The following is a 26,485-nucleotide window of genomic DNA, read 5'->3' as shown; positions in this document are numbered from 1 at the left end:
AAAAATGAGGATGTTAAAAAGCAGTGGCACTACTTCGTTTGATGTCATGCGTCAACTATTCAAAAATCAAAAGATGGGTAAATTTCTTTTTTGTTCATCTTCTGTGACTGTGTGTGTCTGGGTCCAGACCTTCAAATCTCTCCACTACACTGAGTTGACTGATTTTCTGAATATGGAAATGAAGTGTAACAAGGTGACAATTCTGTCTGATATCAGATTATGACAGTGTGAATATATAATTTAATTTATTTTTTGTGTATATTACAGTGGTTGTAAATTTAATATTTGGTAGAAGATCAGGACCATATGACAAAAATACAGCTCATGAAAAAAATACTTTCATACCTCCAAAACAAGTTTTCTTTTTTCAGTAATTACAGCAGCAGATGTTGAATGTGTCTCCTGTCTCCCTGGTGGGGAGATGGTTCGACTGAGCATTCAGTCTAAGTAACATCACTCTAGCTGATTGGAGGAATAAGAATTGTTGCAATTGTCCCCTGCAAGTTGCAACTGTCCCCAGTCTACCCCATATGTAAATCTACCATGACATTCAAAATTATTCAAAGCAAATTAAACTGTAAAGTTCAGGCCAACCTTACTGTGACATGTACAACACAGCTGACCTTTAACTTCCCCTTTATAGCATACATATGGAGTCATAGATGTACCATAAAAACGGATCTGTAAGAGAATTTGAATATGTTAAGAATAAGTAAAAATACATATAAGATAAATAAATAAATAAATAATATATATACAGAAATATAAAGACAAATAACAAAGTATGGAACACTAATTTGAAGAATTTTCAATTTATTTTCACATTTATTTGTTTATTATTATTATTATTATTATTATTATTATTATTATTATTATTATTGTGTGTGTGTGTGTGTGTGTGTGTGTGTGTGTGTGTGTGTGTGTGTGTGTTTATAATTTTTTAAAATGTACATATACTGTACTTTTTCATGCACATGAATCCAGCTTTTGGAGGAACTGAATAAATTGAAAATATACAGATAAAAACAGAATAATTTATATGTAATAAATAAAAAAATGTGCACAGAAATTAATTAACAAATATATGTGAAAATAAAGGAAAATGCTTACAGTCTTTCTTTCATTTCTTTCCACATTTTGTTTACTTTTTACTTTGTTTATTTTCTTATTCTTTTGCAGATTTCTTTTTAAGAACACGTCATGATTCCATACATATGAACTTATAAGACACCAAAAGGCAAATTAAATACACTTAAATCAAGGGCTTAATCAAGTTAAAGTAATGAATAAAAATATCAATAAGAATTACAAATATATACCTTTTTAAAATGAAGCTGATTTGGTAAAAAAAAAAAAATGGGGCGTGCCGTGACGCCATTACGTTTGTGAAAAGACCCTCCCATATTTGGTTGCCGCTTCCTGTGACAACACGACGCCCCATGATGGTGTGCATGTCTCGCGTGTGGCAGCGGGGCTCCGCGTTTGCCGCGCGGCTCAGAAAGAGGGACTGGTCGTGCCGGTTGGCGGGCCTTTCAGTCCGGTACTATAGCACCAAGACGGCTCCTCAGATACCAGGCATGGAGTACCAGGTGAGCCGGAACACAGTCTCTTCTATCCATGTATACACCGGCTGCTAACGAGCTAGCTAGCCACCTGTGCTAGTTTGACAAGTTTGTAAGAACTCTGAGTGACTGCACAGTTTGGAAAATGGATGGAAACATGGCTGACAGGAGCACACGAAACCACACACACTGTAGCCGGCGTTGTTAACCGGGCAGAGTGACCTAAAGCGAACAAACTTTATTTAGTGGAGTGACTGAGCTCTAAGTTCGAGTGAGGACAGAGCTGACAGCAGCTCACTGTCAGCTCAGCTGGACTGTCTCTTACTAACTCATGTCAACGTCTAAGTGCAGCCAGTGTGCTAACACGTGGTGTAATCACTGATGCCATATTAGAAACTTGAACACACTTTCACATCTTGTGTAAACATTTGTGTTGACATTATGTGGGTTCTGTTTTGTATTCGGTATTCTGGTTTTTGAAGAGCAATATAATATTTAAAGTGCTATTTAAATGTTGAACTGTTATTACAGTCACTGCTATGGACCTAAGGTGTTGTTTTTATAAACCTGTTTAATAGACCTTTTGTTATGTCAGCCATATTTAATGATATGAAATAGTAAACACAGGTGTTATCAGTGATGCTAATTAAGATTTACTTCATTGATTCAGATCAAACAGGATCAGTTCGCTGGATAGGGATGATTATTGATGCTTTGACAAAATAATAATCAAATATAGATATTTGGACCCAACTGATACTGGATTGCTGGGGCCCATACTGATATTGGGGAGATGCTAATTAAGATTCACTTAATTAATTCACATCAAATAGAGTCAGTTCACTGGAAAAGCAATGAAGCATAAATAGTATCATTGGTAGTTTTAGACTGTATTGTAGACCAAGGGGAAATTTCCACAGCACTGTACACATTGGTCAACAAACATAGCACATAATAACAACAGAATACACTCAACAAAGTCAAACTATTCCCAAAGTGAGCCCTTCTGCACCTCGGAGCGCTGTACCTGCACCTAGAGGGTAGTAGGGTCAGATGGTGTTTGAGAGGGTGTGCAATGTCCTGTTGTATTGTTGTTGCAATGCGAGCTGAGCCTTATTGTTTAGTTCTGTGAGGTTGGGGAGACTTATTATTTTGGCAGCAGTATTGGTAATGCATGTGAGTTTAGTCTAGTTGGTAACAGATAACATGTTAGGACATAGTTTGTTTAATGACTTTGAGATGAAGATGGTCATCTTCAAACCACTGGGTGAAGTGTGTGATTGTTATATTGCAGAATGGTTATCTGTGAGCTGGGTGAGGATGGCTGCGTCATCCGAGTATTTGAGTTAAGTGGTGGTGGATGACAGACTGGTGCAGTCATTGGTGCACATAGGAACAGTGTATAGGAAAGGGCTCAGTGTGACATGGTTGTGCCCACCCGTACAAAGACTGTGACTTAAGAAGTTTTGAATAAGACGGGGCAGATGGTGGGGAGTGTTGAGATGGTGTAGTTTTTTGATCATCCAATGCCTTTGGATGGTGTTAAAAGCAGAACTGAAGTCCACAAAGTGGATCCTGACAAAGGTGTCTAGGGAATCCAGGTGCTGGAGGAGAAGGTGCAGCAGGTGGGCCACAGTGTCCTCTGTGCCCCTCTCAGCATCTAAGGAAAATTGGAGGGGGTCAAGTTGTGGGGTGACAGCTGGTAGAATGATGTTTAGCAGCAGCGTCTCCAGGCACTTCATAATTATGGATGTGAGGGCAGTGAGGCTGTAGTGATTGAGTTTTGTGGGCCGGGGTTTTTTCGGTGCAGGGATTATAGCGGCAGTTTTCCATAGGGTCAGTATTATAGCAGTCCAATAGGACATACATATATATATATATATATATATATATGTATATATATGTGTGTTTTGATTTACTTTTTTTAATTTCTAAACTTGCTCTGTCCTAGAAAATAGCCTTGTCTCAGAGAAGAATTCACAACTTCAGAAAATTTAAAAATGTGTTAAAATCCTCCAGAATCTAAACCAAAGAATACGTTCTGACAACATAGTTATAAAAATGTGATATTATAATCATCTTTGTTTTTAAATAGTTTTTTTTTTTTTTTTAAGCAAATGTTGTCCCTTTAAATTTGTGTCCCATATTTCCATCAACTCCATCAATTCTACAAAAACAGGCATAAATTGGGTTAGCTATACCCTACGGACCCCTGTCTCACTTCCTGGTTTAAAAAAGGCAGGAATCCTGCTCAAGTACTGGTAAACTTTCTATTTTTTTGACAAATTCATAAAATAATATTGCTGTCAGATGTGTCTCAACCATAACATGTCAACTCTGTAGCCCTAACTCAAAGATAAATAAGACAATTTAATAAAAAAAAAATTAAATCACTTTTTTGAGAAAACAATAAACCAGAATATATTTTCCAGCATAACTGAACTTTTGCCACAATTTTCAAGGATGAGTGATACTTAAGTTGTTGCAGCAACATAACACTAGGAGAATCAGTGAAGATTGATTTACATCCTTTTGATTTTTGGTTTAGAATTGAAATCGTGACAACCTTAGTTTGGCGTTACACAATTCTTGTTAGTAGATACATTCATTGTTGATTTTCTTTCCTGCACATGAGATTTGTTGGCAATAGGACAAAGGTAGAATATCACCAGACTTATTCTTTAATAAGAGACTTGTTCAAATTCAGAAATAAAAACGCATGGAGATAGAAGTAGACTAACATGAGTAGGGCTGTGTTTTCATTACTGCATAATCCATTATTTTCATGTTGTTAAATAGTGAAAGATACCTCATATGAATTCCCAGAGCGTCTTCAAATTGTTTGTATTGTCCGACCAACAGTCCAAATCCCAATCAGTTGACACTGCTGGACAGTCAATGCTTGGGATTGTTCCTTGAGAAATGATTAACATTGAGTTGAGAGAAATGATTTATAGACAGATCATCTCAGCACTAAACATTTGCAGGCCCAGCTTAAGAGAGGTTCCCTTTTACGTCATGAGATCTGTCGAACAAGCAGTCGTCTCATCAACTGATTGATAACAGCAGGACTTAAATACATGTTACTGTCAGACAGTCACGAGACCCTCATTCTCCTTAACTAACTGAACGTGTGCATTTCAAATGAAAAAAGTTCCTCTATGGTTAGTTCCATTGTTGACTTGTGTTTTAAATGTAGAAATATACCACTGGTAGGATGTGAGTGAAGCTCAAGCTTGTGTCCTGTTTGCAAATGTGCTGTGGTTCTAAACAATTTGCTCTTTTCTTTTGCTGCAGGATGCCATTTGCACTCTGAACACACTACAGACCAACGCCAGTGCTCTGGAGCAGGTACGACAAGAGCGGAACCACCCTCAACTGCAGCTGCAGGCCATGAGAGGCTTCCTGGAACGAGCCGGCCTCACAGTGAGTCACTTTTATCAGTTCACACAACCCACGGGATATGGTTACGTGACAAACGTACCCTTGTGTTTTAGATTCCTGAAAAGCGAAAACAATTTGCCTTGTTTTCACATAATTGTATATTTCATAGTTTGGATGTCTTCAGTATTAATTTCCAATAGAAAAATAAATAAAGAAAAAACTTTGAAATCAAAGATGTGTCCAAATTTTTGACTGGTGCTGTGTGGCATGGAGTCCAATATATGTTGATGTGAATTTTTTTTGACAGTTTTAGAGGCAGTACTTTATATTTATTAGATAATATTTGATCCTTTTTCATAATTTATAATATTACTTGTGCTTATTTTATTTGTAGTTATTACAACAGTTAAATATCAGTGAAAGTTTACTGTTTCAGTGACCTATTAATTCATTATTTGAGAAAATAATCAACCAATTAATCTGGTCTTAATCTGGTATAGGCTCAAAATGATCCTAAATCATTGTGATGTGGATAAAGTTGATAGAAACCCAGGGCTGACACTGGATAGTGAAAGGCGTGACTGTACTGCTTCAGTTTTTTTGGCTGCTCCGGTGATGACCTGCAGTGGATTCGGCTAAACCACTTTTGAAACAGGTGGTGGTACAACCTGCTCGAGGCTCCTGTCAACCACTGTGATAGACTGTTCAGCTGACAGCAGCCCAGCAGGAGAGGCGCTCCGTGATGCGCTGGGCTGTTGCAACTGAACTATGAGCACTGTCTCCAAGTGTGTGGAAATCTGACATTGTCTCTTTAAAGACACTGAAAAAAATGCATTAAAACCTGAGTTAGGATAATATGAGACTCATTTTGGCTGACATAGGAGTTAAGTTTGGCACTGAACTGAAAAAAAGGAACAAATAATCAAATCCAATTCAACTGACAAAAGTCATTTACAGCCCTAGCTGTCTAACACGATAGAGTAATTATTCCCTTGGTCTTATCTTGTGTGTGTTTGTGTGTGTGTCAAAGGTGGAGGATCTGAACCATCTCAATATCATTCATGTGACGGGAACAAAGGGCAAGGTGAGCTGACTAGACACACAAGCTGTTGTGAGTGTTGCATTTTAAAGGTCCAGTCAGTAATTCTTTGACCATGGAAGTCATACACACATGTATCACACATAGAACTGAATAGTTTGAACAATAGATGTATTGTGATGTGGCTAACCCTTTGTTTACATTTAGATTGCATAGTGTTCCTTTAATTGAGCTCCACACTCCCGTTATGCAAGCTGTGACAGAAGGTCATGCAAACATGTTTTCAAACGTGCATTCATTAACTGAAGGAGAATGAACTCGTGACAATGATTCAAGGATGGCCTCTCAGTGTTTGTGTTTATCTTTCAGGGCTCAACATGTGCATTCACAGAGCAGATTCTGAGAGGTTACGGTTTCCGCACAGGATTTTACAGGTAAGACTGCAGTGTATGAATGAAGCGCACACTCTGTGATACAGAGGGATGGTGTTACCAGTACACGGGCTTCAGGCTTTTTGTTGTGTAGAAACCAGAGGGCTGTATTATGAAGTGAGACTAATTTGTTGGTGAGCAGGGCTGTGACGATTCACTCATGCATCCAGTGCATCAGGCTTTAATGTGTAAGATAAGAGTGCATCGATTCAGATGGCCTGTAACAACTGAACGTGAATTGGAAAAAATCAAGGCAACACAAGTGATGGATACATCTCATTAGGACGCACGTTTCATTTTTAGCATCAACAAAACTAGTAACTTTCCTTTATTTCTCTCTCCCTCTGGCTCTGCATGCACCGCTTTCACTGGACGCCTGCTGGTTCACTCAGCCAAAACAAGCACTTTGCCCTCACTCTCCTGTCTCTCCTCTTCATTTCCTCAAAATAGACAGTGAAAGAACTGACATCACCCCACGTCACACTGCCAAAGCTTCATAACGCGCAAGGGTTTCTTTACCTAGTTTTAAAGGCTGAATTACAGTAAAGTGATGTAATGACCTGAACTTATTGTTCTAGTTGTTCTATTACTTGCCTTTACCCAGTTAGTCACTATAGCCACATTGCTGATGATTACCAAAATCTCATTGTATTAATATTTTGTGAAAGCACCAGTATTGTCACAATAACAATACTGAGGTATTTGGTTAAAAATGATGGAATTTTTATTTAGATTTTGTCCATAATGCCCAGCGATAATACAAGAAACTCATTTTATCACCTTAGCCACTTCCATCCCGAGTACACAACACGTTGTCTATACTTATCGATATCGACTGATATTAAACTTGACCTTCGTGATAGGTTTTCACCTGTATCACCCAGGCCTAGATCAAATATGTGCACATCTTAGCTGAGGATGACCTGTCTGAAACTAGCTCTTTACAGTATATCCGCCTCTGCGTGTAACGTCCCTTTCAGTTAAGATTTACAGGTTTATAGTTTGTAAATGTAGGTGTGTTTACTTGAGGTCTAAAGTGTTTGTACACTTAGCTCTAAGGATGCCCCCAAGCGTTTCCAACTTGTGGGCCGCTAACATCTAAAGCCATTTATGATTAACAGTGCTGGAGGATAGGGCTGAGCAGTCCATATTAGTATTGTTTGTCTGGTCTCTTAAACCTCCTGTGGAAACTTTTTATCATCAGTATAAAACCACTCCTGAGGCCTTTTTCCCATAGAATGAGTCTGAACTACTCAACAATATCAGCTGAAAATGACATTTCAGTCCAGTGTCCATCAAAGTAAACTTGTGATTTCAACATTTCAATAGTCGTCTTGTTTATGTCATTGATTTTTTTCTATATCAGCCAACTCTACTTTGAACACCTCCACAGTGAAATCTAGGCTTATACCTTCAGTAGTTCTAATTAATGATGAAAAGGTTTTGATCTGATTAATTACTTTGATCATCCAGCAAAAGTGACAGAGAGGAACTGCACATACTTATCATAAAACAACATGTGTTTGCATACTTTAATGCACATATTTCCTTTGCTCAGTGAAAACAAAGTAATAGCTGCTGACTGCACATTTTTGATCTGTTACTCTGGACTCAACACTCCAGTAATCCCAAAGGGTTAAAACTCAACCAAAATTCTCAGTGGTTTTAAGAATTCCACCACCACTTGGTCGAGAGGGCAGCGAATACAGTATTTATTTGTATTTTCAGTCTTATTTGTTTTGACGTTTCCTTCTTGGTTGCAGTTCCCCACATTTGGTCCAAGTCAGGGAAAGGATTCGAATTAATGGACAGCCCATTGGAAAAGAGCTCTTCACTAAATACTTCTGGCAGGTTTATGGACGGCTAGATGAGACTAAGGTACGTCACGTAACAAAGCACAGCCCCCTCTGACTTTAAAATGGAACTGGTGTTTTAAGTGACCATCATGGCTTCTCATTCACTTCACTCAATAAACTGATTCAGTTGGATTAACCTTTAATCCTCTTAGAGTAATGGTTGGCATTCCAAGCATTGATTTCTGAGACATTTTATCTGGTTGTGTGTCTGTATTCGTGCCTCAGCTGTGTATTATCAGTGTCACAGGTTGTAATTGAGTCTAATAGAAAATGTGACCCCTCATGTCAGGATGAGCATGACCCTCATGTGACAGCACACTTTGGTCACTTGACTTGAGTGTGCAGTTTGACTTCTTAAATGTTGTGGACACATTCATGGTTGTTCTTTTACTGGGTGCCATAAATACAGTGGAGGGACTCTTCTGTCAGAATTTGAATCCAATTGGATGTTTGTTTTTGGGGGGATGTAAATCACAAATGTCACCATGATATTCCATTGATTATTTAACAAATGATGAGGTATTTGCTCATATCGCAAAGACTGTCGAGAGTGCGGCTCAATAATAACTGTCAAGAAGAGGGAAAAAAACGGTTGCTTTTTGCCAGTCACTGTTAGTATCTTTATAATTTTGTGGCATTTTACATTGAATTAATTGGATCATCATTGAATCTCTACATCGCTCCAGACTGATGGATAGTTGCACTCCTAGCACAAAGCTGCAAACACATGATCAAACTATAAAATCAGTATAGTGACTGTTCTGACACACAGACACAGAGTAACCAAATCTTTGATTTAGAGATTTGTTTATGTCCACCTTATAAATTTAAGTTCAGTGCGACTCCACTTGTTTAACCAATAACTGTCTTCATTTCCGTACTCTTGTTTTCTGCACTGGTGTACAGTGTGTTTATTTTGAGGATAAGATTTTTAGACCAAAGCATCTCTACAGCACTGCAGTACTTGCAAGGTTTTGCGATAATGTTGCAATTAATTGTGCAGCCCAAGTTAAAAACGTCAAAATTGACAATTTAAAAAGTTTATCTTAAACTAACTATCAGCAAATTATTCATATAGCTGTAACAGTGAATGAATGAACTTTTTACCACTATATCATTACTGTTGATTAAATTCATGAACTCACAGTGAAACTTGCCAACTACTTCAAGTTCTAGCTGGATCCAAAGGCATTAGAAAGGCTAGGCTGAAATTATTCATTAAAGGTAGCTAGCTAAGATTACTTTAATAAAAATTAGGTTAACCATGTTGTAGAGATATCAAAATGTTTTCAACATCTAGCAGTCATACTGCAATTTCTTCAGAAGACAGTAGAGCCTTTAATGTACTGTTTTCCTATTGATACAGCACAAGTATTTACAGGCAGTGAGAGTGTTGATGCTTATGATTAAAAATTACGAAAAGAAACCATGATGTAACTTTCACATTAACCAGTTTACATTCTTGCATAGAAAGTTTGCAAACAAGGTAATGCCATAATTCTTTTCCTTCTCTTTGACCTCTTCAGAATGCCAGTGGAGGGACAATGCCAGCGTACTTCCGTTTCCTCACCATCCTGGCTTTCCATGTGTTTCTTCAGGAGAAGGTATGCTAGCAGTCCTGTGCTGCCTTCACCAGCAGCCAGCAAATGGGACATTTCCTGGGACTTATACATAAGTTATAGACTCATCATTGGCACTGAGGTGGAACACTTGTGCATCTGTTCATATACAGTTTCTGGCCTTTAGAAAACCTTTCTTCAGAAATGAGCCATTCTAGATGTTTCTTTGAGTTTTTGTGATGTTGCACATACAAAGATTGTCCCCCGTTGTCCCACAGACTGATTGACTGACATCACCATCCTCAGGCCTACTAGACGGAGAAGTGGTTTTATTGCTTAAATGACTAAGATGCCTCAAATCTAAACAATTCTGTTGTTTGTCCAGGTGGATGTAGCTGTTATTGAAGTTGGGATTGGTGGAGCATATGACTGCACCAACATTATAAGGTAAGACTCTGTTTATGAAGCTGCTGCCCATTGTGACTCTTTCGAGCTAGAAACAGTGAAGTAGAATTTGTTCTTAATCCCAAATTTGAGAGTTGATATCCCTTTGTTGTTAAATCAACTAAGTTTTAGGACAAACTGCAGATCAGACATATTGTCTGTAAAAGCTAAAGCATAAAAATGTCACACATAAGAGAATAATGCTTTAGCTTTGGTTGTGCGTGACTTTGATAATCACACAATGGCTGTAATATCTTTTATGATCATGTTTTGGACCCAATAAAGGACTGTTGTAGGATCACAATATAAAAAGTTCTTATCAAACTTTATCAGAGAATGAAGTTTAAGAGCACTTCCAGGAACCCTCACTCTAGTAACCAATTTTACTCTTCATATATGTTTTCTGATTTTCAGGTTCTCTGTTCTGATATGTGTCAAATGTTCATGTCTTTTGGCAAGGCATTTTAGTGCATAGCATCCAGTAACTGGACCTTTGGTTTTATCCATGTCTGTCAGTAGATCTCAATGACAGATACCAGTGTAAACTCCACTACCAGTAGAGGGAGATGCTTCCTAAGATCCCTCGGAGAGCATGTCACCCATGTTTTGTCTATAAGTCCTAATGTATTTTGTTTTGCTTGCAACTTTATCAGTGATGTAATGAAGTACAGTTTTCCCCCTCGAGGGTAAGGTTGTCAAAAGTATTTTAGTATCAATACTTTTTTCCAATACCAAATGTTTAAAACTAACACAATACTATTGATTGATATTACTGAAAGTATCAAAGCTATTATGAAAATGGTCCAAGTGCTCATGCAAGTCCTCAGTGTAGTGTTTATTGTTCTGCCTGAAATTTGGCTGCAGCATAGCAAAACCAGTGTGCTGTGATTTTTTTTTTTTTTTTTTTTTCAGTACAAGCACTGTGTGCATGTCGTTAATGAAAAAATGTCCTATTTTGTGTACCAATGACTTTTTGGTTATTTTTTCCATGATATTGAAAGACATTTAGTATCATTTAAAAAAAAAAAAAAAGAAAGAAAACTAGTATTGTCTTGAAATTAAAATTCTGGTATCACGACAAGTTTATGGTTCTATGTTAACAGGAGGCCGTGGGTGTGTGGTATCTCCTCTCTGGGTATCGACCACACTCAGATTCTGGGAGACACCATTGAAAAGATTGCTTGGCAAAAAGGAGGCATCTTCAAGGTGCGTTGACTGTACACATCATGATTATGAATTGTGATTGGATGAAATATTGCAAGCAATGAGAACATAAAAGTTTATTGCTATCAACTTTGTGAGATGTGTTTGGCAAAAAAACCTAGATTTACTAACTGGCTTTTTCCTTCGCTTTCAAACTTTTATTTTCAAGATGAAGAATAAACCTGTAGGAATTAATGATTTCTTTATACTTCTGTTCAGATTTGGAGAGACGTTTAATTGCTTTAAAATCAAACTACTTGTTGTTAATCATGTGTTTTCAGCCTGGGGTTCCTGCCTTCACAGTCAAACAGCCAGAAGATGCAATGTCTATGCTCAGGGACAGGGCCAAAGAGATCAGAGTAAGTGACTGATAGTATCTTCAGTCCAAGATTTCACAGTGAAATGTCAAGTTTTAAATAAACCTGAACGTTGAAATCTTTCCTCCAGCTACTTGGTTTGATGTGATAAACTCTAACCTGTTGTCTTAGTGTCCTCTGCGGGTGTGTCCAGAGCTGGAGGACTACCAGACGGACTGTGGACCTTTGCGTCTGGGCCTGGCAGGGAAGCACCAGCGTTCCAATGCCTCTCTGGCCCTCCAGCTGAGTCACACTTGGCTACAGAGAAGATGTCTCCCAGGTGGGACGGGATGTTAACTAACATTTGAATTTAGCCTATGATCCCAAACATAAAATAGATTGGCTTCATAAGAGAGTTGCTATTGTGGCACCAACTGCATACAGATAATAGGTTCAAATGCCATCAGGGCATACAACCAGAGAGCAGCAAAATTCAACAGAATTACCACACGTCCAGCCAGACCAACTGCCCCACAGCATCAGTTCTACTTGGCTATGCTGTCTCTCTTTTGGATTAGTTAGGCTACATCTATAAATACTGTATTTGATGCAGTGCTAATCTACAGTAATCACATGCTGAAACCCTTTTCAGACACGCACCTATTTGCACAAATTGGGAACAATTTACCATTTCATGAAGAAAGATGACAGTGCTAGTTGTAATGTCTGTGAAATGGTCATTACAGGTAATGGTGGGATCACCTTACCTTGCGAGCCAGCTGGATTCGCAAGATCGTGAGAATGTATCTTGCCAGGTTTCAAGTTATCAGTTTGTATCCGCTCCAAAACTGGTGCAGCCAATCAGTGTCCTAGGAGAGAATACTGGCAATTATGGGCGTGGCTTTAAGTGTGACGACAGCAAGAAGTGTCCATGGAAGCAACTTATCTCAAGCAAAAAATTGGCAGCTCCTGAAGAGGTTAGCGTAGATACTGTGATAGCACCAGTTATATCAAAACTGGAGAGTGTTTCTTAATTGAGAGAAGAGCAAAGAACAGCACTGAAGGCTTTTCACCACAGAAAGATGTTTTCACTGTTCTCTCAACCAGCTTCAGCATGAGTTTGATCTGATGGGTTGAAGTTAGCCTGTGTCAGAGTTTTCTGAAAGTACCTTCTGTTTTCCAAACAGTTTCGAAGGACTGTGTGTCAGGTTAGACAACAACTTTCTGCACAACATGGACTTAAGTTTCAGGAATGTATTGAATGAATTGAATTCAATGAGCGCCACTGCTTCCAAACCAAGCAGCACAACCGTTTAGACTAAATATCCTGTGTTATAAAGATACTAGCAACACACAAGCTGGCTGAACAGATTATTTTTTTCTTTGACTAATTAAACAGTTTAACAGTGGTGCTTTTGTACACTAGAGTCACATGCATGCATTTTTCTACTGGTTCTACCCTGTATTCAGACTCAGAGAGATAATAAAAGAGTAGGGGTGTGTAGAAAATTTAAAACTATTTAAAATATCAGTGTTTCTGCAGTAAGATGATCTACTGCTCTGTTTCATATGAAGAGTGCTGTGGTTTTGATCAGTGTGGAGGAACAGTGATGCTCCGTGTTACCTGATCTCACAGTGACATGACATCTTTGTGGGTCTGTTCTCTGCTGTCTGACACGTTTTACATAAATGACCTGCAGCAGCGTTTCTCATCTTTCTTATGAAACCCAAACTTAGTCTACACTTAAGCGTTATGAAAGTTTGGTGGTGTGACGTGGTGTCACTTCTGTCGCTATTTTCAGCGCCGTCTGTTATGAGCAAATGAAGAAGAGACACAGGAGAGGGAGGAGGGAGCGCTTGTTTTGTGAGCGCGGCAGTACACGTCCATGGAGAGCGGTGCAGGCAGAGACAGTGGGAGAGAGAAGACGGAGGAAAGTTAACAGTGGCAGCTCCCTGATGTCAAAATTAAACATATGCGCATCCCAATGAGATGTATCGATACACTAGTGCTGCATCGATTTGTTTCCAATTCATGTTCAGCTTTTTACCGATGCAGGGACGTCCGAACCGATGCACTCGTATCTAACACATTAAAGTCCGATGCATCGGGCGCATGAGTGAATTGTTACACCCCTATAAAAGAGATAATAAAACAGTTGCATTGATGCTAAAAACCTTTATGCCTACATTCTTCCGCACACAGAAGATCTATCAGGAATCAGTAGGGAATGAAGAGTCGTTCCGATAAGCAGAATCGATCATTGGTATCAGTCAAATTTTACAAATGGCCATCCCTAGTTCCCTGGCTTTCCTGTCACTATCAAGATTATAAAGCAGAAATTTCAAAAAATAATCCAAAAAAGAACTACAGCAGCACAAGGCAGAGATAAAATGCATGTCTTGTTTTACCTTCTTAGAAACATTCTAAGAACTGTATTGTATTGTTATCATCTCTTGGGCGCAAAGCTCACCATGAGCTGTTGAGGAGTTTCTTCTCTCTTTTTGTAAATGTCCTCCCATTTACGAATACAGCTATAACTGACACCTGCAGACAGCAGTGATGTGCATTCCATGTCTTAAAAGGATTTAAGACTGTCTACATAACAGTGTGTCTTCACTCAACAGATAAAACCTTTCCCTCCACCTCTGTGGAGAACATAGGTCTACTTCAGGGGACTTCCTTCAAGCCCAGCCCCATCATGGTGAAAGGTGAGTCCCAAAGAACAATCTTTATCACCACTGATGAGAGCAGAATTAGGGCAAAGATCATTGCTTTGACGCTTTTTGAATCTCTGACTCAGGTCATTCACATGTTGACATGTGACAGTTAAAATGTAGAGTTAGGATGGAACAGTCCCAGCCAATAAGGCTCATTAGGACTTCTGCAAACATGATTGTTCCTGAAACATTTGCAGCTGTGAAGGCAAACAAGAAAAAAATGTCAACTGTTAGTTTGCTGCACATCTGCTTTTTAAGATGGATATACTTCAAGTAAAACAAATACTCAATTATGAAGAAATGTCATGTCCTGGTGTGATATTTGTGAATCAGACTTAATAGAAATAGAAATCAAACATTTAACACTTCCCAGGCTAAATATGACATCATTCTTCATGGTTGTGTGTGTTTGCTCTCAGGACTGGCAGACACAGAATGGCCTGGAAGGAATCAGACTTTGAAACATGGAGCAGTCACCTACTTCTTGGATGGAGCTCACACCATGCGCAGTATGCAGGCCTGTGTAGACTGGTTCAGAGAGACTGCAGCCCAGCATGAAAGGAATGCAAGGTGAACGTCTCTGCCTAAAGACATGACACTGTGTGTCAGTTGTTGATACAGAGCCTGGTCGTTAAGATGCGGTTACAGCCAATTTTTCTTGTTGGGGTTTTTTGTGTGTGTTTTGTTATATATAGGTTTACATGTCGCACTGTAACAAGTGAATGCAGTTTTACCATGTCTGCATAATGTCTGTTTATTTTATACTGAGTTTTTGTTAGTACTTGTATGTAAGTAGCAATGAAAAATGTTATACTGATATATGCACTCTGCCCAGTATGCAATATTTTTTTCCCGGGATTGTAAAGGCGTGGCCTGCCCTGCTCTGGTTGATATGAAACACTGCTGAGGTCTTGTCAAATGGGCACATGCTTGACCTTGAGAAGAGGCAAGAAGTACTTCAGCACCAAGTAGACATTCCAGAGTTGTAGGACATTGATGTGCTGTGTACCAGCAGAGATGAACAAGGTACTTGTGAGTAACTCTGACCTCGATCCAACTGTACAGACGTGGGTCCATATGGAGGCTGTTGCACAACCTCTGCAGAGGGACAGTCAAACCTGCAAGTTGGAAAAACTGCACTAAGCTCTGAATCTTCTCCACCCACTCCACAGTTTGGTGTGCTTTTATTGACACTGCATCTAGAGACAGGCTGAGATAGGTGGTCTGCTGTGTTGGATTCAATGAGCACTTCTCCTGGTTTATAAACCAGGACCTTTGATGTTGCTTGTTCATCGAAATATAATGGAGAACCTCTACTCCTATCAGGCATAGTGATGATAGGGCTTCCCTCATGCAACTTCAAAATCGTGAGGAGCCAGGGACAGGCTGAATGGAAGAACTGCAAACTCGTAGGCTTGACCTTGAGTGGCAAAATGGAGAAAGAATATTTACAGATTTATGTTCATTCTCCTTAGTTCTAGTGTAGGCCTTTGAGAATTGTCTTTCTTTGGTATTAGGAAATATGTTGAGTAAAATCCACTGTTCCGTGGATGTGTGATGGTACAAGGTTTCGCAAAGAGTGTGGCTATTTCCTGAGATAAATACCTATGATACCAATGTGATAAGTGAAGGCCTTCATGGGGTCTGTGACTGGGGACACCTTGACCCCTAAAGGTGAAGGGGTTCAGTGGCAGAATTGTCCTACATGTGTATATACCAGTCTGAGGTCCCTTAGACTGCCCCCTCTTCAGGTCTCTTTGGGGAGCACTGGTTTTGCCCTTGTACCCACTGTCAGCATCAGCAAGGTGGAAATAGCCACCTCTGGGCTGATGCCAACTGCCTATAGCAATCTGGCTGTGTTGCCAGGGCTACGGCTGTGGGTTTAGATAATCTGAGCATCGTAGGTCTGGTCCCTTGCCCCTCCCCCAATAACCCCAGACTTCTAAAGCCTGGCTTGACTGGTGTCTACTCTCAAATGCCTCTGGCCTGAAAACTGGCCTGGCACAACAGGATGTTTTTGCACCGTTTGTCTCAATCATCAGACATAGGCAAGTGTGCAAGCCACATCTGACGTGTCACAACAAGGGTGGACATCAAGCAGCCAAGTTCTCTGCTCTCTTCTCCAGCTGCATCATTTGGGGCAACAGTGTTGCAAGCCCTCAAGAGGACTGTCAATGACCTGGCACTGTGGCCTGGGACAACGGGCTTTGTCTTTTAGTGCTTCATCCAGTGAGAGGATCATCAAGGCAATGCACTGGTCCATTGAGGCATGTGGTCAAAGTCACGTTCTCTTGCATTGTGCATGGACGCTAGGGTTCCTAGCATCCTCACAATGGTGGGCACATACCCTTGTAACCTCAAAGGTTGGGGCTACAGTAGTCCGTCAAATGAATGGGTTGCCCACAAGGTGAGTAGTCTGTGCATCATTCAGCTGCAGTCAAGAGCTGTAGACTAAAACACTGCTCACAACTGGAACATCTGGCATTTTGAAGAATCCACTGGCACAATTAAGACAGTTAGTGTAGCTGGTTAGCTAGCTAGTACAGCAATACAGTCACAGGCAGAACACAGATTTTGCTTACCTTCTCTGGCCGTACAGCCAAAATCCACCACTCAAAATGGATCTACAGTGCAATCAACTTGTGAAGAACGCCAACCAAACAGTGAGAAGATCAAAGAGGCCGGATGTAAGCTACTGTGTGGTATTTATAGCTGGGGCTACACATGACCTAAACCTAGACAAACCAACTAACAAATGCAACCAGTACTGCTGGCCAATCAGAGTCTGAGTAGGGCAGGATATGACTTTGCCATCCTGGGGAAAAAAACTGGCATCCAGTACATGTCACATAAAACAGAAATACTATATACGATTTGTAGATCACTCAGGTGATGACTGCATCGTAACTCATTCTGACACATACCTGTTACCAATATAGGTAGTACAGGTACAGTGAATACAATGTTAGTGCTCTTGAATAAACCAAACTAATGACTCGTTTTAAGGAACATCCACAAGTAAAATGTTTTACATGACGCTGTAGTCCAGCTGGCTGATCGACCATATTGGTTTTAAGATGTGGTATGAACCTGGTTACATGGAAATCGGGATCAGGCCTAGTTGTTTCCCTGTGCCTAAATAACTGCCAGGCTTTACTATTGCTAACTAAATTTCCCGTCCACACAGCTGAACAATACTGATGTAAAACATTGACATGTTTGTGTTGTAGTGGACCTGTGGCCAGAGTTTTGCTGTTCAACGCCACAGGAGAGAGAGACTCAGCAGCCATGCTTAAACTACTAGTGGTGAGTACAGCTGCTTTCAGTCATACAGAGAATAAAGCTGTTGTCTTTGCAATTATGCAGAATATCATCATAGTTATTGTAGTGTGTTTATGGAGAGAAAATGGCGAAGCTATTGCTTGGTTTTCTTTATATTTTCCATTTCGGACAATTTGCTATTTTTTCTTCCCTGTTTACAGTATTTATTTATACCTAAGAAATATATTAAATTAGGATTTATTTCCATGTTAACAGCTACTGGAAAGACCAAGGATTCCACACAAATAATGTAACACTCTAAGAATTTAATCATGTAGTTTTTTTGCGCTCTGATTTTCAATATAAGGATATTTTTAAGAATGAAGAGGGGGGCAGATGTGTCGTGATCACTTGTGAGCTGATCCTTAATGACATTCTTACAGGACCAGTGTGTAGGATTTAGTCACATCTAGCACTGAGTTTGCAGATTGCAGACATCTTGCATCATCCTCCTCTTCCAGGCATGTAGGAGAACCTCCATTGGCTGCAAAACTTGCCCAAAACATGAAAGGCTGTATCCAGAGCCAGTGTCTGGTGTGTCTGTTTGGTTCTGGGTGACTGTTATACATGACGGTACAACATGACATACTTAACATACTTATATTCCATTTCTGTCATATTCTGCCAATAAATCCCTATATATCTTACACACTGGATCTTTTAAACATCACTGTAAGTAGAAATAAGTTGCTTGATAAATGTGTCTTATTCTTCGCCTTCTGCAAATAACTTGTTTACTCCTAAGTTGACCCTTAAGAGCGTAATTCAGTTTTAAGAGTTTGATAAACATGGGCCCACATATATAAAGCTCTGCAGATTCAGTGCTAAAAATGACCTCTGTGGGCTCACCATACTGCAACATAAGAAAATGCATGCACATACATAAGATGCCCAAACCTGCAAATAAAACAAGAACAATCAAATGCAGACTGACCCTGCAAATACAATAAACACAAGCAATACACTGTAATATTAAAGGACCACAAAAGGACAAATGAAAATATGTTATCATAGTACATACTATAATGCAAAAGCATAACTCAGTGGTAATTAGAGTAAGAGCAATTCTTGAATGCAGGGCCAGCATGTGAGCAGGACAAGCATAAACTAATACTGGTTTCAGTACAAAAGCTTCACAGTGAACTCAGTGTCTCACAACAGCAAACCTTGGTTTGGACTTTTAGGCGTGAACTGTTTACATTTGAGGTGGTTAGTTTTGTTTTCACATGGCAATAATCCAAGCCGTTAAATCGCTAAAGACGTTTAGATGTCATACCAACATCCTGTCACCATCGCCTACATGGGCTGTGTCTGTGTTTACAATTTGGCAGGTAGCCTGACTCCAGTGCGATATAATAATAATAATATTTGTTATTAAGCAGTACCAAGGTGACACAAGAACTCTCCAAGTCATCAGACTGGATGTCAATTTATCATCTGTCATCTGATTCCTCCTGTCCTCCTGAGTTTGTTTTTAAATCTAATTTTAAATAGAACCTCCTCCTACCTGGGATGCTGGAGTCTTTATCATGATATATAATGGTGTCATAATAAGTGGTGCATGATGTTCATGTTTTAATTTGAAGTCCCAGGATTACTCATATCTGTATTTATAAAAAACAACAAATCACAACATTTTGAGAACGTTTTACACTACAGCAAACCCAAACACTAACATGCTGTTGAAATTTCCAGCTGGAAATTTGAAAATACTGACTTTCCAATGTAGATTGAACGCCCCACAATAGAAGCAGAACTGCAGGGAGGTGAAGAGGGAGACGAGCCAGAGGAGACAAGTGAATATAACACTGATTATCACTGTAATCTCACTGTAACACAACCTGCAGTCTACACTGTAGTTCAGACACTTCAGGCTGCAGATCAACCAAGGTTTTTTATACCACCTTGACATTTCTGTCCATATTCACATGCTCTCTGTCTCTGCTGCAATCACACTTTGTTTTTATCAGCTGACGATGTGAGCGAACGCCCACATTCACTCTCATTGATTGTAAACTCGTTCAGTTCACCATTCACAAAAAATATGAGCATGCTCAATGAAAGCTGCTCTTTTAGCATGTTCATGGACAACACTGCTGATGATATCCTTTCGTAATTTTCCGTAATTGGCCCAAACCATCCTAAACATGTTTGCACACCAGAAACAAACCAAACTATGGTTCAGTTTGATCCACACTGAGTCCGACTGTGGTCTGGAGGACGTTTCACATCTGTAATTTTGGTCCGAATCACACCGAAAAGTCTGAAAGTCCGGACCAAAATGAGACAGGTGTGAAAGCACCCTCATTCCCAGGTTGTCAAATACTACATTTTGGTAATGTGACTCAACAATCAAGTATGTTACTGATAGAAGTGACGGGATGTGTACTGTACTCAGTGTATTTCCATGATTTGAGTGTTAAGTGCACACGGCTGCAACCTAATTTCCTTGGGGAAAATATGAAGATAACACTGGAAACTACCCTTGATGTGTTGATGTGCAGTTTTGTGCAAGTGCATAACAATTTCTGAGAATAACTTAATGCAAACAGCCATGATCTAATATAGCATAGTCCACAGGCAGTATTCTGTTAGGGGGCCAGGGGCAAAAATGACTCCACAGAGCCACAACTTATTGCCATCTGTGCATTGCCTTTCTGCCCTGTCGGCTCCATGTCAGCATTAAGTCCAGTACAACTAGGCCTGGGCGATATAACTGAGATCATAATAGTGAAGTTTCATATCTGTCGATATCGATAATTATTGATGATGTAGGTTGTGGCTGACGACATGTTGTGTACTCTAAGGTGGAAGTGGCCAAGATGATAAAATGTGTAAAAATCACAATATTTTTGACCAAATATGTTCATGTTGCGACAATACTGTAAGGATGACTATTGGTGCTTTCACAAAATATTACAACCAATGATTTTTTTTTAATGTAATGTTAATATAATGACTAAGTGGGTAAAGACAAATAATAAAACAGCTAGAGCAGTCTGGTAGGTTAAAAAAAAAATAACATCACTTTACCGTAATGCAGCCTTTAAAAGCTGCACTTATGACATATCACAATATGATGATATCCAAAATCTATCATGATATCAAATCTCATATCACAATATAATATAATATTGATATGTTGCCCAAGTCAAAGTACAACTATTAAGGGCAAAACGCACTAAAGGTGTCTGACGCTCGCGATTTGAAACGCACCCATTGTTCTAAATGGCAGAACACTCACTGAAAGCATCTTGACGCGCGTCAAACTGACTTGACGCTCGCACTCCGAACTTGTTTTGATTTTTGGAGCGTCAAATGAGGACCAGGGCTTTTTTATCTGCAGCTGCAGTTCGAGTTTGGGGAGAGTTACATGGAATAAAAAAAGGCATGGATGTGAGGAGCGAGTGCTGATGGAGCTTTAGCTCCACCTGAAACCAGGTAAAAGAAAAAAGGAAAAAAAAAAAAAAAAAGACCCGCGGGAGAGAGGGAGGGAGGGAGAGAGCGTGTGAATAGGGACAGATGCACTGACTTGATATAAAAACTTTTTATGATCATGAAACATAATGTTGAACACTTTTGTGGCGTGTGAGTGTTTTGCTCTGAGTCCAATTTGTTTACTTAATACTTTACTTAATTACTCCCCGCCGATTGATCATAACTGCGCAGGAGGAGAGAGAGGGACAGCAGAGAGGAGGGAGAGGGAGCGTGTGTGAAGTGCTGACTGATATAAAACTTTTTTGATGATGAATCCTGATGTTACTGTACAATTCCCTGACTAAAATATCTGTCTCAGTAACAGACAGACGCTTGTCTCCTCCATGAAAGCTTTTGTCACTTCGCAACATTATTTTAAATCATTATGAACTGTCCAGACTCTGTGTCTCCCTCTTCATCTCCTCGGTGTGTGTCGGTGTGCAGTTTGCTGTCTGCTGTGGTCTAAAACATCCTCACAAGTGTAAACTGGGCGAAACTGATGTAAATTATCCTGCTTTCTTAATACAAAAACATTAATATCGCGCACAATATTTTATTAAAGACATAAACTATTATTAATAGTTATACTAAATAAATAAACAGATGCATATAAATAACGACCTTTTCCTAAAATACTGCTGGTTTTATGGTGATGGAATGTTAAATCTGACGCCTGCAGTGCGCTATAGAAGCTTCAAAAGATGTGTCTGTATACGCGCGTCAAATGAAGCCTGCAGTGCGTTTTGGCCTTTAGTCTTATGATGTAATCAGAGGTGGCCCCACATTCTTTACTCAAGTAGAAGTACAGATACTTAAAAAAACTCTCTAGTAAAAGTAGAGGGACTGATTGCAGTCTGAAATGTGAAAGTAAAAATTAGCCTTCTGTTTTTGTCTTGTTGCGTCTTTTACTTCATTTTTATCTTGTTGCATTTTGTTAAGTTGTATTCGTCTTGTTACATCTTTTACATTTACATTATGCTTAAAGTTATTATGGGACTTTTTGATGTGGCAGATAAACTGCTTACCCCAGCTTTAAGGTGCAGTGCATTGAGTTCTCAGGGCTACTGCAGAAGTAAGAATGAAGCCATATTTACAAACCATAATGGATGTAGAGACCACCCTGTTTAACCTGGTTTGGAGACCAGTACAAGAAAATATTTTGTTTTGCTTTAGCAAACTATTCTTCCTCTGATTGAGTAGACATTGATGTCTTTTTTTTTTTTTCTTTACAGCCATGCCATTTTGACTTTGCTGTGTTCTGCCCAAACATCACTGAGGCCATTGCTTCTTGTAATGCAGGTGAGATCATTTCATTTAAAGGCCCATACCAGTGTTTTTTAGCAGCCATGTATGTCAAGTATGAATATTAATCGTAGTTAATGGGCTAATATTCTAAACCGTTCTGTAGATTAGAGACTGATTTCCTGCCTCTAAAAAACCAGTAGATCACTTAAAAATGTAGCGGAACATTTAATAATAAATAAGTATGCACGTTTACAAGTGAGAGAGTGGATACCACTCGTGTGTACATAAAAGGGATAGTTCACCCAGAAATGAAAATTCATTCATTATCTACTCACCCTCATGCTGATTGAAGGTCAGGTTTAGTTTTTTAGTCCACAAAACACTGCTGGAGTTTCACAGGAAAACAATGTTGCAGAATCTCCCAAAACAGTTAAAGTGAAAGGTGACCAGGTTTCAAATGTAAAAAACAACAGACATAAAATGTCTCGTCTGGTGTAATCCAAGACTCCTAAAGTCCCAACATGCCAGGTTGACTTGAAAGACATTATTTCCACCATGTTTTTAGCCTGAATCTTCACTGTAGGTCCTTAGTTTGGAGCCACATTCATGTACATGTGCACACTGTCTGAACTAACATGACTAACAAAATAAACCTGACCGGTAGGAACTACTTTCAGGTTGGAACTTTCTTTCTGTTAGAGAGTAAGAAATATGTTACATGTTACATGTTATGCCTCTCTAAAAAAAGAAATAAACATGCAGTGGTTCATGTGGTGACTGTAACATATGATGAAGTGGACACCAAACAAAATTCAACAATCAACCCCACAAGCTTTATTTTAACTCAGAAGTTCAAATTAGAAATGCAGCCAAAAGAACCCCGGCCAGATAGAACAAAAAATGGGAAGATGCTGAGCATTCGCATAATGGACTGTCACTCCCAGCTCCTCCCCCTAACCTACCTAAGAGCAAAAGAGTCTCGGTATATTCAACTGTAGAAAGAAAGTAGTTCCTACATGAAACTTTCACAACAAGGTCTGTGGATTATCTTGAGTAACTGGATCATAATTTTTGGAAAGAGACACTGGTTTTGAAGATTTCATGTTTTTTTTGTTGTTGTTGTTGTTGTTTTGTGCTTTAAGCACCACAAGCCATTTAATCCCATTATATTAGCTTAGGCAGACATCTCTACAGCTGATATCTCTAAAACTCTGCAACTCACACCAAAACAGTATGGATGGATAAACAGCACTACAGGCCATGGGAAAAAAATATGTATTTTTAAAGTGCTTTTTTCCAAAAAAAAAAAAAACCCTAGAAAATGTTTGAACTAATTTTCATTCATTCCCATGCCTCCCAGACCAGCAGAACTTCAATGTCTCAGTGGAGAACATGTTGACTCGCTGTCTGGACAATGAGAGAAGCTGGCGCCTCCACAACAGCCTGGGAGAAAACAAAGGTACACAGCTGCTCATCGAGGGCACCCTGCCCCTGGTCCCTGAGAAGAAAGCAGACACCCTGGTCTTCCCCTGCATCCTCAGCGCACTGCAGTGGATCACTCAGGGCAGGGATTCAGTGTTGGCAGACCCAGATAAGGCGGTCTTATCAGTGAAACCCAGCATCATGGCCAAAGCTGCTCCGCTCTGCGACGCAGCTGAGATCCACGTCCTCATCACCGGCAGCCTCCACCTGGTGGGAGGTGTACTCAAACACCTTGACCCAGCTTCCTCCAAGTAAATGGACTGTCTGCATTAAATTACTTAATTTAAATACAGTTTAAACAATGGGTGGGTGCTTAAATTGTACACATTATATCATTTCTGTTTGTATGGATGAGGTTTTTATAATGCTAGCTTTAGCAACGCAAACATAAGGTGTTTACCTAAAAGGTATTAGCTGCACCCAGGCGTGGCTGTTGTCACGGTAGCGTCCCAAGTGTGGCTGATTGTAAGGAGCCCGCTAATTTGGACCAAGGTAGCTCCTGACCTCGCAGCAGCCTCAGCTTCACCCAGAGCCTTACAGACAACTGCACAAACATGTGGCGCTCCTGTCTTTAGTCTTAACTTGAAGCCAAATATGTTTACATGAACTTCAGAGGCTACATTGACGCACACCACAGTGTGCACTGAGATGGCTAAACTTTGGAACTTTGCGGGTGTTTCAGTGATCACTGATGCCACCTGGATGAACCAGAGTGGTGTGATGGGTACTACATCATTTTACATTTTTACAAGAACTGCAGATTAACAGGCACCAGAAATGCTACATGGACTACATGGAGTTATGAGTGTTCTGTTTTTACTGATATATTAGGGACACCTACTATTACCTTTCACAGCGTTTTTAAATGAATACTGTTTTGCACGATTTCTACTTTTATTTTGTCAGAATTTGACAAAGTGCTTCATACACAAGGCCTACTTATCTTTGTCGTAGATGTGCAAATGTCCTACCATAAGTGTTAGCTTCAGATGAATTCACATAACTCTCAATCAGGTTGTGTGTAATCTGTTTCACACTGGAATTATAGTGATATTTAAATGGTCCTAAATTTAAGTTGGCATTATCTGACCGTAATATGCACAGTTATTGTATGTATGTATGTATAATTGTGAAAGATATTGAAACTGTATAAACTATACTTAGGCCTATCATCAGGTTGTCATGGTGATCTGTCCAGCGAAGCTAACTGAGGTCATCAACTTCACAGGTGCTTTAGCCACACCCATTCACCCCTGTAACCTCAACATGAGTCTGGCATTCAATTACAGTATGAAACTATACTGACTCCACGTGAATGTTCATGTGGAGCCATCGAGATGCACTTAAATGGAACTTGTCACTTGTAAGTAGTGAAGATGAAATCTGTTCACCTCTTAATTATAAGTCAATTAAATTGAGTCCATCATTGTTTTGAATTTTTCTTTGTCTCCTTTGTGAACTTACAACCTCAATTCCTAAAAAGTTAGGAAACTGTGGAAAATGCAAGTACAAACAGAATGCAGTTTTTTGTGAATCTTTTTGACCTCTGTTCAGTACAGTACAAAGACAGGATATTTAATGTTCAAATTGTGTTTGTAAATGCACTCATTCTGAAATTGATGCCTGCAACACGTTTCAAAAAGGCTGGAACAGGAGCAACCAAAGACTGAAAGTTGTGGAACGCCCGAAAAAAACAAACACATCTACACCGTGCCACATTCAAATATTCAGAGAAAGGCAAGACTGAAAACCAACATTAAATGCCCATGATGTTTGATCCCTCAGGCAGGACTGTATTAAAAACCCACTTAATTCTATAAAGGATACTACATGGGCTGCCATTTTTTTTTTAGTGATTTCCCTGCTTGTTTCAGCGAGACACATTGTCCATGTGTTCCAGCAGCATGTCTTCATAGTAAAAGAGTTCAGGTTCTAGATTGACCTGCCTGCAGTCCAGACCTGTCTCCCATTGAAAATGTGTGGTGCAATAAGAAGCACAAAATACAACAACAGAGACCCCGAACTGTTGAGCAGCTGAAGTCGTATATCAAGCAAGAATGAGAAAGAATTTCACTTTTAAAACTGCTACAGTCAGTGTCCTCAGTTTCCAAACACTGAGTGTGAAAAGGTGATGTATCACAGTTGCATCAGGCATCAAATTAAGATTGAGTGTTAGATGTGATGGACAGATTGTTTGTTCAGTCACCTGTGTTTGTTACTGAACTCTTCATGTCGTCCACTTGCTATTAATCAGGTGTGGGAAAGAGATCTTGGTGATGTGGATTAGTTTACTGTCTGGAACAACTTGCACTGTACATCTAAAAATCCAAATCACAAATTTATTGACTTTAATTTTATACATACACTATACCTCACTCCTAGAAAATGTCACCTCATGAAACTCACACCTTCTCCAATCTGTCATCTGTGCAGAGTTGGCAAAAGTACACACACTTTACTCAAGTACA

The 26,485-nt window shown here is 39.5% G+C and overlaps 1 protein-coding gene across 1 annotated transcript; it reads left to right on the top strand.

Moving 5' to 3' along the window:
- Positions 1 to 1,406: 1,406 nt before the first annotated feature.
- Positions 1,407 to 25,453, top strand: LOC146308038 (folylpolyglutamate synthase, mitochondrial-like). Its single transcript, XM_084745641.1, has 15 exons — positions 1,407 to 1,589; positions 4,860 to 4,988; positions 5,977 to 6,030; positions 6,355 to 6,419; positions 8,180 to 8,294; positions 9,799 to 9,876; positions 10,217 to 10,278; positions 11,379 to 11,481; positions 11,760 to 11,837; positions 11,967 to 12,114; positions 14,400 to 14,483; positions 14,912 to 15,062; positions 17,723 to 17,798; positions 22,523 to 22,589; positions 23,896 to 25,453. Exons 1-15 carry the CDS (start codon positions 1,440 to 1,442, stop codon positions 24,270 to 24,272), a joined length of 1,737 nt encoding a protein of 578 aa, XP_084601767.1. The 5' UTR covers positions 1,407 to 1,439; the 3' UTR covers positions 24,273 to 25,453.
- Positions 25,454 to 26,485: the final 1,032 nt, after the last annotated feature.

Source organism: Lutjanus erythropterus, chromosome 20 (genome assembly GCF_056507025.1).
Source record: "Lutjanus erythropterus isolate fLutEry1 chromosome 20, fLutEry1.hap2, whole genome shotgun sequence".
In the NCBI taxonomy this organism is placed as follows: Eukaryota; Metazoa; Chordata; class Actinopteri; order Lutjaniformes; family Lutjanidae; genus Lutjanus; species Lutjanus erythropterus.
The sequence above is the reverse complement of the archived record's forward strand: the minus strand, read 5'-3'. Positions and strand labels throughout refer to the sequence as shown.

Coding starts and splice junctions, on each gene's coding strand:
- LOC146308038 (XM_084745641.1), top strand. CDS start 1,440: ATGATGGTGTGCATGTCTCGCGTGTGGCAGCGGGGCTCCGCGTTTGCC. Junction 8,295..9,798: donor GACGGCTAGATGAGACTAAG/GTACGTCACGTA, acceptor TGACCTCTTCAG/AATGCCAGTGGAGGGACAAT. Junction 10,279..11,378: donor GACTGCACCAACATTATAAG/GTAAGACTCTGT, acceptor CTATGTTAACAG/GAGGCCGTGGGTGTGTGGTA.